This window comes from Morus notabilis, unplaced genomic scaffold (genome assembly GCF_000414095.1).
Source record: "Morus notabilis unplaced genomic scaffold, ASM41409v2 Scaffold744, whole genome shotgun sequence".
Taxonomy (NCBI): Eukaryota; Viridiplantae; Streptophyta; class Magnoliopsida; order Rosales; family Moraceae; genus Morus; species Morus notabilis.
The window spans coordinates 25045-41567 of record NW_010367602.1 but is presented as its reverse complement, the minus strand read 5'-3'; the positions used below and the strand labels follow the sequence as shown (position 1 = coordinate 41567).

General features: G+C 34.4%; 2 protein-coding genes across 5 annotated transcripts; both read left to right on the top strand.

Moving 5' to 3' along the window:
* Nucleotides 1–4998: 4998 nt before the first annotated feature.
* LOC21398151 (transcription factor VOZ1) lies at nt 4999–9055 on the top strand. Of its 4 annotated transcripts, XM_024175281.1 has the most exons (6): nt 4999–5128; nt 5242–5278; nt 5727–5988; nt 6183–6332; nt 7250–7769; nt 8009–9055. In XM_024175281.1, exons 3-6 carry the CDS (start codon nt 5761–5763, stop codon nt 8566–8568), a joined length of 1458 nt encoding a protein of 485 aa, XP_024031049.1. In that variant the 5' UTR covers nt 4999–5128; nt 5242–5278; nt 5727–5760; the 3' UTR covers nt 8569–9055. The 4 variants fall into 4 exon arrangements, with proteins under 4 accessions (XP_024031049.1, XP_010111154.1, XP_024031048.1 ...); XM_010112852.2 differs by lacking the exon at nt 5242–5278; XM_024175280.1 differs by lacking the exon at nt 4999–5128 and having other exon boundaries at nt 5191–5278.
* Nucleotides 9056–10292: 1237 nt separating this feature from the next.
* LOC21398150 lies at nt 10293–15181 on the top strand. The gene is made up of 10 exons (XM_024175300.1): nt 10293–10675; nt 10711–10831; nt 11046–11243; nt 11401–11892; nt 12228–12338; nt 13341–13526; nt 14013–14240; nt 14534–14654; nt 14757–14963; nt 15066–15181. The coding sequence occupies exons 1-10, from the start codon at nt 10380–10382 to the stop codon at nt 15179–15181; spliced, it is 2076 nt and encodes a 691-aa protein (XP_024031068.1). The 5' UTR covers nt 10293–10379.
* The last annotated feature ends 1342 nt before the right edge of the window (nt 15182–16523 follow it).

The window sequence follows — 16523 nt, the reverse complement described above, 5'->3', positions numbered from 1 at the left end:
GACAATAACTTTTCACTTATTTATGAGACGATTGGTTCATATATTAGAATCATGTGATTAGAACTATTTTTAATTTACATGTATTTTTTATGAGAGAAAATACTATAATAAATCATGAACCATGATTCAAATTATGGTTTAAATCCTCAAACCAAACGTATTTTTAGACTCAATAATAAGTCTTCTATTTATTTACCCCTCTTTGACATAACCATATTACCAATCAAAAAAAGCTTTTCACAACGTTTTGGAAAAGATCACGGAAATGGTAAAAATAGTGTCTATCAAATCACAGCTCAAGCTCCCCGAGCTCGGATTTCTTCTCTTGAACCAAGTAAAGAAACAATAGGCCAGTGTAACATTATTGTGCTGTTCAAATATTTATCTTTAAATGTGTTGTCACTCAAACATCACTACGAATATAAGTATACAGGGGTTTGGTAATTTTTTTCAATGTTGTTGTGAATATCAAAAGCGTAAAATAAGTTTTTGGTAAATTATGGATTAAATTGTCGTAAAATATATAATGATTAAAATAAAGATGCCCATATTGTTATTTAATAAAAATAATTTTTGAGGTAATTTTACAGATATCTCTAGGTTAGTTTTTATTTCTAATATTAAAGTCAACATTCAAAATTTTATATCAAACACCCTAACCTATAGATTCTTTACATTAATCTAGAAAGCATCACTCCAAAATTAATGCCAAACAAGCCCTCCACGTGGTGATCTTAGCTCTTTGAATTGATATAATGTTATCTAAGTAGATAGAATATAGATCTTCCTGCCTTGGTTAAGTTAACAAACAAATAACAATTATAGGTACTAGCCAAATTAAAAATTAAAGGTACTAGCCAAAAAAAAAAAAAAAAAAAAAAAAAAAAAAAACTAAGAGAGAGAGAAAAATGTAATGGTGGCTATCTATTGTCACGCCTCTGATCTACACCTTTTTAAAAAAATAATTAAAAAAAAAACACACACACACACCATTTAATCTTGTAGCTGGTAACATTAATGATAAAGTTGAAATACATAGAGTCGGTGGATCTTAAATTTGCTCGAACAACGTGTTATGACTTTTTTAATAAGATTTTTTCATGACACACTTTTGTTGACTTAAAGGTTGTTTAGTTGAAGGATTTATATCCCAATTTAAATCATGATTCATAATTTATTATAATATTTTTTTCATAATTTTAATTTATGAACAAAACGTACTTTAATTTCATGCGGGGTCGTAATGCATAGATTCTATTGAGGCTATACAAAACAATGAAAAAGTTGTACCATAATAAAGTAAGGTAAAAGGGTGCACGTACAATTTGCAGTGTCATAATGTAGCTATTGCTTATTAAAGGTCAATGCCTAAATTTTAGGAGAAGAATAAAAGTGTAGAAAGAGATAAGAAAAGGAATTCGTGTTTTCAGAGATTCCGAGAAGAAAAAAGAAGTACGTAAATAATACAAGAAAAGGTGCAATTTAGTTTCCCTTAAAAAAAGGTGCAATTTATGTGGGAGTAAATGATCTACGTGGAGTTGCGGAACTTAATTATTTATTCTAATAATTTATTATCTTATTGTTTAAATGGTAGTTTAGAGATTTTACACTTGTGAAATTTTGCTTTCCTGGTTTTTATTATAAAAGGGGTGCTATTTTTTTGGTTAATCAGAGAAATAGAGAAAAAATATAGGCTATGTTTGGAATTAATCATGCTTTTATTTTTCACGTTTTTTGAGAAATAAAAAATGAAAACGTTTTTAAAACGGCGTTTGGCACAATAAAAACAAAAAACATAAATAAAAACGATTTTTTGGTTTAGTGTAAAATAAAAAAGAAATAAAAAAATGACTTTTAGTCGTTTTTTATTTTTTATTTTTGTTTTCTCATTTCTCGAGCAGAGACTGAAAATAATCTTTTGATAAAACTACCAAACACATTTTAAAAATAATTTTTGTCTAAAATTGAAAACATTTTAATTTTTATTTTTATACAAAAATAAAATCATTTTAGAATGAGTTCTAAACGCACCCATAGTCTTTCATTAAAGTCTCTATAAATTTCGTGTGTTGATTTTGTTTGATTTATTTTTCATCATTTTATTGTTTTGTTTACATAAATGAGAGCTATTAGGTACTAACTAACATATAGATTTGTCCACGCAAAGAAAGTCATAGAGTTTTGTTATTAATGTTTTCAGTTTTTACGCTCGGGCCAAACCAAAATATAACTCAAAACCATGAAATCAATCAAGTTAGGGATGTTTTATGGTTGGCTTTGAAGAAAAAATTTTCCAAGCAAACAAAAAATGTTAATTTGCTTCTGGTCAATTTGAGATTTCTAGAGAACATCAAATGGAATCAAACAATATAGATTCAGTTTGGTTAGTTTGGTAAGATATATTTTTTTTAACGCTTACGACTTCAATGGTTTTGAACATTTATAAAATTTGAGGCTATTGCATAAAATTAGTTATTAAACATTTTTCTTAGATTTTGTTATCACATAAAATAACAGTAACCTATTTTAGAACTTATCCTGTTAGAACATATAAAAAGATACAAGAATATATATAAATATTTTGATCCTTTTAACTGTCTAAACCCTTTAAAAAATACTACTAAACCTAATTAAAAATGAGACTCTTAAACTGATTAAATCAAATTAACTACAAATATTTGATGTGCTCTATTTTTGCCATTTGATCATTTTCTGAACATATCTGTTACTAGCATGAGAGAGCCTAAGGTACGTCCCTGTTTATAACTTTTTTTTTTCTTTGCTTTACAATTTGCATGCTTTTTTCTTTGTTTTATTTTAAAGAATTATTTTTATCAAACAATTATAATTATTTTCTTTGATTATTTATTTATTAAAATATATAAAATAAGTATGCAAATAATTAAACTTAAACTTCGAGTTGAACTTAAACGTGTATAACATGCTAACAAATGTTTTAATTATTACAAACATGAATAAATATAGTCAACCTAATTAATATTTTTCAATTGAAAAATAATATAATGAAGATTTTCAAATAAAACGTGTAAACTTATTAGAAAGTCATCAAATTCAACAATTTCATATTATGTACGATGATGGTTAAAAAAATTCAAAAAAAAAATGTGCCTTTGCTCATATATATATATATTTATATATGCAGTAAAAAGTGTTTTAAAGATTTACAAGTTGAAAATATTTAAATAAATAAAAAAAAACAAACAAGAAAGCATTTGATGCAAAAAGGATCAATTTATAAATTTTTTTTACTGTGAAACCATAATAGTACAATATTTAAAAAATTACAAAAACAAATCGAACAAGCAAGTATTAAAGTAAAAACATGGTAGCAAAAGTTAAAAAACAATTTATATATAAGCATGCAAGGGAGTAGTTGAAGAACAAAAAATGAAACACTCATCTCCTCTTTTATATTGTACTAGCTTGAGGGACGCGCCTTAGGCAGGTCCCGTGTTTTTATCTTAATTTTTTATTAATAAGAATAGAGGGAAGAGTAATCAATATTAATATTAAACATTTAGATTATGGGTACTTTAGCTTTAAAAATTAATATTAAAGTCTAATTAGTATTAACATATTTTTACCAATTAATAAAAATCAATTAGTACTAACATATTATTATCAATGAATAAAAATCCATTCACAAATCTAATCTTAATATGTTAAAATAATATATTACTCGTAGCATTAATATAAGTAATCTTAAAATTGAAAAAGCTAAACAAATAAGTTTTTTTTAAAAAAAGAAAAGAAGATGAAATAAAATGAACAAACAAACAAGGTTAAAGTATGAGGCGTGGACCGTGTGCTACGAGGTGTGAGGGAATGTATTAGCCATATGTATAAATTTGACCATTAGATGATGATTTGGACCACCTGGGTTGTTATTTTGTCGTTTTTTAGTTAGGTAATTTGAGTGTAAATTTTAAATTGAGTTTGAGTTATAACTTGAGTTGAAATTGTAACTTGAGTTTGTATTTAGTTGTGTACATTTGAGTTATAGTTTGAGATAAGAATCTTTTTGAGTTTGTGTTTGAGTGAGTCAAAACTTGAATCTGTATTTAGATAGTATTTTAATAAAAACTCAATGCTGATGAAAAATTTTAATAGGGTATATGAGTGGGGTTTTATTCGTTTTTTCGTTGTCAACGCATAGAAAAAAAATCATTTCAATTAGAATTAAAACGAAAAAGTTATAGCATTTTTAAGAATAGAAAAAATATTGTTCATTAATTTGAGTTCAAGTTTCTGAACTCGAGTTAAATGAGAAACTTGAACTTGAGTTTTAGTCCCAAACTCGAGTTCAAACTTAAAAGAACATGAACTCAAATAAAGTTGTAACTCGAATTATTTTTTTTTGAGTTTTTAACTAAAAAATAGGGTTGCCGAACATATTACTTGGTTGAAGTACACCATTTCATTCCCCTTTTTATATAGAGCTTATAGAAAAAGAATTATAGATCAAATTATAATTTAAATTTTTACTATAATATTTTTTTTATAAAAATTTAAATTTAATCTATTTTGTTACACTATATTTTTTACATAAATTTATTTTTTAACTTAAATTTTCAATTTTAATGAGTGAAAAGTACGAGATTAAGGAGACGTTTAGTTCATAGATTAAAACCATTAGATTAGAATTATTTTCAATTTACGTATATTTTTTATGAGAAAAAAATACTGTAACAAATCACGAACTATAATTTAAATCAAGGTACACATCCCCAACCAAAAAGCACCCAACAGTAAATTCGATCAAGCTTAAGTGCAAAGTAAACAAAAGTAAAAGGGAAGGTCAAATTACCAAACTAGCCCCCACAGGATGAGTAATCGTGACTCATATCTTTAGAAAATCCAAGGCTGTATGCCAGTAAATAACGTCAACGTTGAGGGCAACTTGAATTTTATTTTTTATCCCTTTCAGCTTTTTGGCGCGTCCACGTTGCTTCACACCCAGAGAGAGGCCGTGGCCGAGCCACTGTTGTTGGCCTTTGTGGGAGTGACTAGAGAGAGACCTCAAACACTAAAAATAAATTAAAGCAAAAACCGGAAAAAAAAAAAAAGCTTTTGCGGATTGGAAATTCGGCATCAAACGCTTTGAGGAGTAAGCATCTCTCGCCTTTTTCGATCGAATATTTCACTTTCTTTCTCTCAGTTTCCTCTCACTTTCTCTCACTTATTAACTCTCCTCTTCCGGACTTGGATTTTCGATCCCAGCTTTACTCCAAACTCTTCTTGCGATTTAGCTTTTTGGGTAATTGCTCATTTTTTTGTTTTGTTTTGTTTTTTGTTTTTTGTTTATATATATATATTTTATTTATTTTTTATTTCTGTTTGGTTTTGGTACAACTTTAGTACCTCCAAAAATTTTAGTATAGTTTTGGTGATTTCGTGTTTGTTTCTGTTAAGTTTGCTCCGATTCATGATTTGGGTTTTGTTTATATATATATATTTTATTTATTTTTTATTTCTGTTTGGTTTTGGTACAACTTTAGTACCTCCAAAAATTTTAGTATAGTTTTGGTGATTTCGTGTTTGTTTCTGTTAAGTTTGCTCCGATTCATGATTTGGGTTTTGTTTGGATATGCTTAATTTGGGGTGAAATTTTTCGCTTTTTGCTTGTTGGGAATGGTTTAGTCTTTTAGAAGTTTAATGGGTATTTAATGATCTGAGATGGGTTTGGTTTGGTGCGTGAAATTCAGGGTCTATAACAGGATTGAAAAGGTGAGGTTTAGGATGGAGAAGAATTCGAAGAGCAAATGCAAGTCAGTGACGCACAAGCTCTTTAAGGACAAAGCGAAAAACCGTGTGGATGACCTGCAGGCCGTGTTCATGGACCTCCAATACGCGAGGAAGGAGAGCCGCACGATCGATTTGGCGGTCCTCGAAGAGCAAGTCCATCAGATGCTCCGCGAATGGAAAGCCGAGCTCAATGAGCCCTCCCCGGCTTCTTCCTTGCAACAAGTCAGGATATCATATAAAATGTTTATTGCCATTTTCAGTACCTATCTTGATCCACACGTGTAAATGAATTTATGCTCCGATGTATGTGATAGGTGGTATAAGAATTGTCCTTAAAATGTGTAAATTGAGAGCTAGATTTAGGCTGTGATGTGGTTTTTCTGGTTGTGACTTGTGATCTTTATGGGTTGGTACAGGGTGGTAGTCCCGGATCGTTCTCATCGGACATTTATCGCCTACTGCAGCTCTGTGAGGAGGAAGATGACGCCACTAGTCCATTAGCCGCTCCGAAGCCCGAGCCTACTGATCAAAGTTTTCAAGTTGGAGAAACCATGGTTTTTCCTGAGGTGGGCTTTGTTTCTTGAATTTTTATGTTACAAATGCTTTTTTGGGTTAATATGTTGTTTGTTTATTTCAGTTGTTGTGATATCTCAGTATTGATTCTCTGTAGTGGTTATCATCTGTTGTTGAAAATAATAACTATGGAAAGATAATGCATGCCGTGACATTTCCTTGATTCTCCTCAATTAGGAATCTACTATATCAATTGACCTTTCTTGGTCTCATTTATATACCCAGAACCCTTTCTAGTTTGTGCATGATGTGGGAAAGAGCAAACGCCAGCATGGGTATTGACAAACTTCTTTGGGTTAGTTCTTAGATATGGATTCATTGATGGTATCTAGGCTTACCTACAATGTCAATTGAAGTCCATTTAACCTATTGGTTGCTCCATCAAAAGTAAGATAACAGTTGTAGGAATAATCAATTTAGTGAAGAAGATTGCAATTGGGAAGCGCGCTCACTGTAGAAAAATCTAATTGTGTAGTATGCATGGCTTGCTTGATAGCCTTGCTTGGTTCAGAAACTGCTCTTTTAGAGTGATTCCCTAGTTTTCGTGTGGAGTATAAGAACATAAAGTACATGCCGTTGAGCGTAAGGAGCGGTGACATGAGTGTGCAAGATATGTAACATTCTTGAGGTTCGATCACTTGTTTTTCTCTCAAAGCGTAGGCTTATATGGAAGGGGATTGAAATAGCACTTACTAATGTTGTAAAATTTGACCCCTGCAACTGTTAACATTCTTTTAATGTGCAGCACATCTTTACATAGCCAAGAATGCTTATTCATCTTACATGTGCTTGTGCAATATTTAAAAATCTTAATTATTAGAGTCTTCTGTTCTATTTGATAGTTTTATTTTGCACCGATGATAATATGCAGTTGAAAGTGGGCACTTATTGGTGAGTGTGAATTTTTCAGGGGTTTGGCATGAACCAGGTGCAGCAGGAACCTGGCTTCCCTTTGATTGATTGCAAAAACTCCAGCTCAAGAGTTTGCAATGTTTCAGTTAACAATTTGGAAGGAGCTACTCATTTAGACTATCATCCATATGAGTTACATCAAGACTTTGACCGCAACTTCTATACTGGCTTTAACGGTACAGGATTGTCTGTAGAGGATGCACTGCCGCATATTTCTAGCTATCTTCCAAGCATATGCCCTCCACCTTCTGCTTTCTTGGGCCCGAAATGTGCACTTTGGGATTGCCCAAGGCCTGCTCAAGGGTTGGACTGGTGTCAAGACTATTGCAGTAGCTTTCATGCTGCTCTTGCATTGAATGAAGGACCACCCGGTATGGGTCCTGTTCTTCGACCTTGTGGCATTGGCTTGAAGGATGGACTGCTTTTTGCTGCTCTTAGTGCAAAGGCACAAGGAAAAGATGTAGGTGTCCCAGAGTGTGAAGGAGCTGCAACTGCAAAATCTCCGTGGAATGCACCTGGTATCATTTGGGTTTTCTTTCACATTGATTTGGACTTTGGAGTGGCATTTTTTTTTAAAACTTTTTCTGTGAATATGTTGCAAATTTCGGCCTTTTGGGATTCAGTCAGCATTTGGGTTTTCTTTCACATTGATTTGGACTTTGGAGTGGCATTTTTTTTAAAACTTTTTCTGTGAATATGTTGCAAATTTCGGCCTTTTGGGATTCAGTCAGTTTATTTGTTATGTTTTGTTATGCAGAACTCTTTGATCTCTCGGTTCTCGAAGGTGAAACAATTAGAGAGTGGCTCTTTTTTGACAAGCCTCGTAGAGCATTTGAGAGTGGTAACAGAAAGCAGAGGTCATTACCGGATTATAGCGGACGTGGTTGGCATGAGTCGAGGAAGCAAGTGATGAATGAGTTTGGAGGATTGAAGAGATCCTACTATATGGATCCGCAACCCTTGAACCATATTGAGTGGCACCTTTACGAATACGAGATCAACAAGTGTGATGCATGTGCACTATATAGGTTGGAGTTGAAGCTCGTTGATGGGAAGAAAAGCGCCAAGGGGAAAATATCTAATGATTCAGTTGCTGATCTGCAAAAGCAGATGGGGAGACTTTCTGCCGAGTTTCCCTCTCCCGACATCAAGCGCTCTGTCAAGGGTAGAGCCAAAATCAACACAAAGGTTAATGCTGGAGGAAATGTTTATACCACGGCAAGCCGAGTAGCAACAACAAACGGTACATTTGGTTACGGACTGGGTGCACCGTATGATTATCTAGTTGAAAATGTGACCGAGTATTACCTGACGTAAATTAAGAATCCTGCTGGAGTATAGAATGAGCTTCACATTGTTAGGGGGTCGTGGTATAACAGTAGGTAGTGGTGGGGGTCGTGTTATCACTTCTTTAACTCATCCAGTCTTTCGGTTTTTTGTTTCCTTTGATATATAACCTAAGTCAAGCTCATTTTGTGCTCTGCAAAGATACTGTGAATGGCTTGTTCGCGCATGGAAATACGTTGCGTTACTTGGACACATAAGTATATCCTAACTTTTGGGACACAGGTATAAAAGTTTATGAAAATGGTGAGCCCCCCAAGCCACTAGTGTCACCATAACTGGATAGGATGGATTCACATTGCTGTTGCAATTTATTCCCGACTATTTTGGGGCTTCAAATATTGTATTAGTGATGTGGGCAGTTTGCAGTCCATAAAATACAATTTCTGCAATATCATCTGTCTGACTATTTGGTATATATATTGGTATTTTGTACTTAACGGGTTGTGGAAGTACTCTTTGGCCATTTCTCCGTATTGTTTTGTTTTGTTTCGTTTCTTTTTTCCCCCCCTCTTCGGTTGACTGCTACAAGCCTGCGGAGTCAACAATCAACATAAATACCTCGAATAGGCGAACAGTGACATAGCAAGTGGGAAAAGTCAACATAAATGGTTTGAATAAGCGAAATGCAGACACTGACTTAACAAGTAGAAATATTTCTACCGAAAAAAAAAAAACAGTTAGAATCTACTCAAAATCAATCAAATTAAAAATTACTATAATTAGTTTTTGATGCAAAATTGACAGGTATAAAGTAAAATTTTTGTCTAAATCATAAAACGGACACACAAATATCTTTTTTTTTGTCAAGATTTCTCTTATTTTAAGTTTTTTGTTTTTCAGTTTAACAAATATAATATGTTTGATTCATGGATTAGAATCATAATATTAGAACCATTTTCAATTTACGTGTATTTTTTGTGAGAAAAAAACTGTAGCGAATCATGAACCATGATTCAAATCGGGGTACGAATCCCCCAACCAAACAACCCCTTAAACTCACGATTCTAATTCCGTTACAATATTTTTCTTCTATAAAAACTTTAAATTAAAAAATTCTTACTAATGATTATCTCACAAAATTTTTATCAATATATGTGAACTAAACGAGTCATAAATGTTTATAAAATGTTTTTAAAATTTTTTAATTAATTAATGAGAATAATAAATTTAGCATTTTACGTCTGGATTAGAACAAAAAAATGATTTATCAAAATGTGAAGATATCAATTCAAAATTATTAAGAATATAAGGTATAAAAAGACTATTACACTAATGCTATGTTTGGTAGGATGGATAGAAAAGAGAAAAGAAAGAGAAGTAAAATATTTAGGTGAAGTAAAATAATTTTCTCTCATGTTATTTGGTAGAAGAGAAAAAAAAGTAAAAATAAAATGTTAAATTTAAGAAATTTTATAATAATACCTTAATAAAAATAAAAATATGATGAATGATGAATGTTAAAATTGTTATTTTACGTATCATTTTTGTCAAACTTTTTCCCTTCTCTTTTCTTCCCAAAGTTAAAAGAATTAAAAATTAGTAAGCCTTATGAATTTTTATTTTCCTCCGTTTCTCATTTTCTCCTTACTAAACAACCTAAAATTTTATTTTTCTCTACAAAATCCTTCCTTTATTTTTTTTTTTTCTCTTTTCCACCCTACCAAACACACGGTGAGACACGGGTATTAATATGAAATTGTCGAAAAAAAAAGAATGGAAAAAGAAAAAGTAAAACGTTTAATTCCAGTTTCAGAGCTCGAAACCCTTTCCCAGCTCCAACAATGGCGGTCCCGTTCTCTCTCTCCCTCCACACCCCTCTCCTTCCCTTCCGACCTCGCTTCGTCTTCCCCCCAAAAACCGGCGCATTCTTTCCCATTTTGCCCATCGTAAACCTCCGAATTTCTGTCCCCGTCCTCGTCCGTTCTTCTCTGAACGCTGTTCCCGGCACAGAGCAAGAGGTACTCCGGGCGGTGGCGGACTCCAACGAGAACAGCCTTCCGTGCGTGAGGACTTACGAGAACGACTTGGCGAGGCTCACTCTCGTCGGAGCCGTCGATTTCCAGCAGGCTCTGACGGCGGGCGGGGGCGGCAGGGGGAGGGGCTGCGGGGCCGGGCCGGGGCCGACGGTGGCCAGGCCGCCGACGAGCATATCCAATCGGGAATGCCCGCCATGGTCGTGGAGACCGTTTTTCCGGGCTCTTCGGACCAGCACAGTACCGTCTCAACCCGGTTGGTAAGCTCATTTTTAAGGGGAGTCTGTTCTGCTCTTTATTTGCAATGAACGGATAAATTATACTGAAAAGTTTGAATTTTTATTTGACCAAGTTCATAAGGGTCCTGTGGGTTATTAATGATATGAGCAGCTTTGTTAAGTATTTTTAAAATCCTGAATTTCTTTGTTTCTTCGGTTGTGGATATGCTAGCTAAAAATTGAATTGTCTCTACAGTTTCTCCCGGCGAGGAAAGTTAAAGAAAAGGCCGGTAAGCTGAGACTCCGCGAAGATATATTTTCCGGTGCTACATCTAAGAATATACTTGCCATGACTTTTAGACAAGTAGTGCTCCAGCAGCTTTGGAGCTTTGAACTGGTTGTTTTCAGGCCTGGAACAGAAAGAAATATGGAGGATCTTGAAAATCCAAGAGAGGTTTGTGAATTGCCATTCTCTTTGTTGTGTACTTCTCTTATGTAATCAGGTGATCCGCGTCGTTTTCTCGTAAAATGTAATGTCAGAATAATGTCTGTCCTGCAGGTGCAACATGATACTGATGGGTTCAGTTCTCTTATGCATTTCGTATCAGCAGGTCTCTGCATCTTTCACCCTTAGCTCATCAGATGAAAGGGTTATCTCTGTGCTTGCAGAAGCTGTTTGTATCTCTGCTCTTCAGAGCACCGAAAGAAGTTTCCTCGATAATTATTTGGGCAAAAGTTCTAGTAGTTTATTTTGTTGGTTACAGAAGCCTAGAAGGATTGTGTCGAAAGATTCTTCAGTTATCATAACCAAATTGTTTGAAGATGAGATAGTTGAGAATGCCAAGAGTCTTCTGGTAGAGTTTAATTCGACAAAGGCTCACTTTAGGCCTTCAAGAAACAGATCGAACTATCATTGGTGGACGCCAACGGCACACTCTAAATTGGAAAAGATTGGTGGTCCTCAGTTTAGCGCTTGGACAAGTGAGTATATTCCTGCTTACATGATACAAATTGATGCTAACCAACTTAAGGATGTAAAGTTGGAAGGGTGGAGAAAATCTTCGGACAATATGTGGGAAGTCCTCTTCACGCACTCCCAAATGGTACTTCACTCTTTTCTTTTGTCTTCACAGGGGATTTAATTTACTTTTTTTGTTATATCTGTCATTGGTACTTCACACTTTTTAAGGAATGTAGTATAGGAAGTCTCGAGCTTTCACTTATTCTGAAGCTCAATGGGAATGTCTATGATGGAGAGGTTCCATATCCTTGACTTCCTTCTGGTAAAGCCAGATTTTTGGCAGGCTTTAGTTTTGGGGCTAACTTTGTAGCAAAATATCATAACGTGAAATCGCCTTTCATAAGAAAAATAAAGGAGAGTTGCATAATGGAGTATATTATTCTCTTTATTGTAACCCGGGTTTTTAAATTTTTGCAGGTTGGATTGGCAGATGTAATAGACATGTACTATGAAGATCTATACACATTGCCCAATAAAGAACTATCTTGTGGCTTCGTTCGAAATTTTACTAATTTGCCCAATAAAAAGGTACTTGGATGCAAATTCCTTTTCTTCTCTTTGTTTCTCTTTCTCTTTAGTAAAGTTGATAGTAAGAGTCTTGATTACCTATAGTTTGAGAATGTATTTTACCAGAAATAAAGAAGCAACCTTCTTTTAGTTGATACGTAGCATTGTTGGTTGCATTGATGGAAGTATCTAATGCACATTTTCTTGCGTCTTTTTCTTGCTTATGCGGAATTTTCTTGGAGGGTAATACGGAGATTTAGTGCCCGTTTGGTTCATGCGTTTAAACCAGTGATTCTTGATTTTGACATTTGAAATTTAAATTTTTTGTGAGAGGAAAATACTGTAGTAGAATCAAAATCATAGGTTTAAACGCATCAAACAAACGAGCCCTTAATATTGACTAAATATTGTCAGATATATAAATTACGTACATAATTATATCCTACTTAACAGTTAACACAACATAAGCACACCCATTCATTTTCGATATTCTGCACCCAAACATGATGGTGAGCCATTAACATAAAATAACTTCTGCGACAATCATATTGATAAGACTTAATGGAGAGAGAGAGAATCAGTTGTATTTTTATTGAATTTAGACGGAAATTAAAGACAGATACAATAAAAGATAGTATTGGGCATTCGAGAGACCCAGTTCTAACCAATTCCCTGATCTCTCTCCTTTTCCAACTTTCCTCATATACTCACCACAGAAGCTAACCATTTTGTAACAGAAAATCACATTTCCCAAAGTAGCCCACACCCCAGGACGCTGCACTAGATCACACACAATCTAAGGCCCACGCTTGGCATGCCTGACGTAAGTCACACGGATTGGGGGCTTATCACATATATGAATTCTAGAGTTGCATAGCTCTGTCTTTCATTTCTTAAACTTTTTGGTATAACTTGAATTTCCCTGTTTTCTTTAGTTTTTCTGCGTTTCTTTTCAGTTTGGGAACTATATTTTGTATTAATTGTTTGTATAAGCAATGGGTTAACACCGTTCCGTTATTTCAGAGGAATTCTGTCTTGTTGAAAATGCTGTCTATCACTGTTGCAAGTGGAATTTTTATCATCGCAATTAGTGCCCTCGGTCAACTTTGTTTGCCGCATCTTAAGGTTGGAAATTACATCCGGGAAAGTCAGTCTCTTTCATCATCAGAAGTTGAAAGTTTACTGCATCAGTCTCTAGACGATGCTGAGGTATGTAATATGTATGCATCTACGAACTTGTAGACGTGAGGGTTAATTGAATTTAGAGTACGTTGGTTTAAGCATTTTTAACGTTCATTTGTGGGTATTGGTATTTTCCACTTGATGCCGTCCCAATGGAGTAATTATTCCCATAGGATATTCCCATATAACATTTCTTAAGTTCATATCCAGGACGTTATCGGGCTGGATTCTTATATAAGTTGAGCCTTGTATAACTATTGAGAGTGCAACTATAGGGTCAAATTAATTGAATGTTCTGTTATAGTATATCTTTTTTATTGACGACTTATCAGTTGATTATTTCAAGAAGTATGTGCGAATGAGGTTAGTTCTGCTGGTGAAGAAACAAGAAAGAAAAAGGAAAAGGGAGATATAAGTTTATTCTTTGTTTCATCATTTTTTGTTTTGTTTTTTGTTTTTGTTTTCTCAATGTCTCTTCCATAAGGTTGTAACATTTCATATTTATTTGGTTAGTTGGAAGCATTTTGCATCTCAGTCGTCAAAAGGATAAAGGATGCCTTGGGTTGGCCCGGTGATATAACAGGAGAGCGAAGTGTGGGTGTTTGGACTGGCATATTGCCAGAATACTTGAGGTTGGTGGTTCAAAATGATTCTGACAGTGAGGGCATCTCAACAACTACCCCTGCGGAGAGTATTGATGCAGAAATTAAGACATCAGCACAGGATATTGCTAATTATCAGGTAATTCACGTCTTTTAGTTGACTTTACCATACTACTTCTGCAGTCTTTCCTATGCAAATTTGACATAAATAATACGTAAACAATTTAAAATTCCAGGTCCACTGAGTGGACGGGGTTTAAAACTTGATAATCCTCAAAATTTTCTTAAAGTTCTTAAAAACCAAAACAATGAAAACTAAATGTCATGAAATATGGGATATTCATTTCTTGAGAAAGATACCTTTCTGCTCAGTGATTTTCATATTGCTCACTTCTTTTTGGTACAATGTGTATTTGCTTGGGCCAATCATAGGTAGTATTGTCATTAGACGGGAAGCTAGTTGGATTCCAACCCACAAGTCGCGTGGCTGTTAATCAATGGGCTGGAAATCCCTTGGCAAAGGAGTTATATGGTGGTAGAAATCTTTCTCCTGGTAAGTGTTGGTTCCTTCTGGCACTTTTTTCTTTCACGAGCTTGGATTTTGGTGATGATGCATCTTTTTTGCTCTTTCCCCCCTTTCGGTTTGTTGATGCAGGTTTAATCGAGCCTGGTCTCAATGTCCACCGTCCGGATGGAGGGATTGTCGTCATTGAGTTGTTGATGTCAACAAAGCCAGATGCTTGTTTTGCTTTAGCCAGGCCAAAGCTAGTTGGATTCCAACCCACAAGTCGCGTGGCTGTTAATCAATGGGCCGGAAATCCCTTGGCAAAGGAGCTATATGGTGGTAGAAATCTTTCTCCTGGTAAGTGTTGGTTCCTTCTGGCACTTTTTTCTTTCACGAGCTTGGATTTCGGTGATGATGCATCTTTTTTGCTCTTTCCCCCCTTTCGGTTTGTTGATGCAGGTTTAATCGAGCCTGGTCTCAATGTCCACCGTCCAGATGGAGGGATTGTCGTCATTGAGTTGTTGATGTCAACAAAGCCAGATGCTTGTTTTGCTTTAGCCAGGCCGAGTCGATGATAATTGTTCAATGGTTGCATAAACATTTGGAGTGAGACAAGGCCAAACTGCCTTTGGATGCCCATATTTTAGGAAACAGAGAAAACATTCCCACCTTGGTTGATCTTAAAAGCTGTAGAAGTTTTCTGTATCTTGGTTTTTTCCCCTGAGAAGTTGAGATGAAGCCTGAAGGAACAACTTTGGCTTAGCAAAGAAGAAAGTGTGGTCTGGAGCGTTGGAGGATTGGCTTTTTTTTTTTTTGGTTGCTGTATTTCGTAGAATATATATATATATATATATATTTTCCTTCGTATTGACATAAATTATGGAACACTTAGGACTTTAGCTCTCCGCATACAGAATTAGTGGTTGGTGATGTATTGTTGATGGCGAGTGATTTAAAGAAACTGATAATTCCAAGAGATGAACTGAGCTCCTTGAGCTCCTCTTTTTTTTTTTTTGGTTCCCCAGTTATCATCCTTTCGACGGAGCAATTTTTGTTTAAATGTCGTCCCAAAAGTTGTTTTGGAATTATTCTCTTTTCAATTATTACCAGTTATTTTCATCATTCGTTTTTCCCTAGTTGTCGTTTTCTCCCTTGATTTCTTTTTCTCATTATTTTTTTAACATTTTTTTTTTTATAAATTTTTTGGGGTTTATTGTTGGAATGCCAATTCGAAGAAATTAAATGGAAGATAAAAAATGGCTTTAAGTAAACATGAAAGACCCTAGATTTAACGTGGTCCAACTATAAGTTTACGTCTACGCTTAAAGAGCAGTGATTAAATTTTCATTATGTAAAACGATTATTACCTATCATCGGTAATACCACGTCCACTCATAATCCAAAGTCTAATTATACCCAAGAATTAAAGCAACTTTGGCCTACTTCAAAAGCCTAACAAAAAACTTTGCATTTTAAGCTACGAACGAGGCTTCTATATGACATTATGAGTGACATTTTCCCACCACAAACTCAAGACTCTAGGGGCCAACGTCTTTTTCATTATGCTGGTTCGACTATTGCTTATGCAGGAAATAACTCAACACCGTCATTCCGCTTTCAATTGATTTGACCCCTTGAAACAGTTTGAAAAGGTGTACGAGAAAAGAAATAAATGTGGTAGATCGAAAGCTTAACCTACGGGAAAAGAACTTTCGTGGCCTTTTCAATGCCACACGTGGCATTACTTTTAGGGATATTTTGCTCCTGAATTTGTATGATTTTTTTTAAATGACCCGTGAAACTCAAATTTTGATATTTTATTTGCTCAACTTGTAAAACTACTTTAATGTGTGACCTGTCAAACATCACATTGTCAAAGACTCAAAACCATTCAAGTCGCCAAAACTATACAAGTTT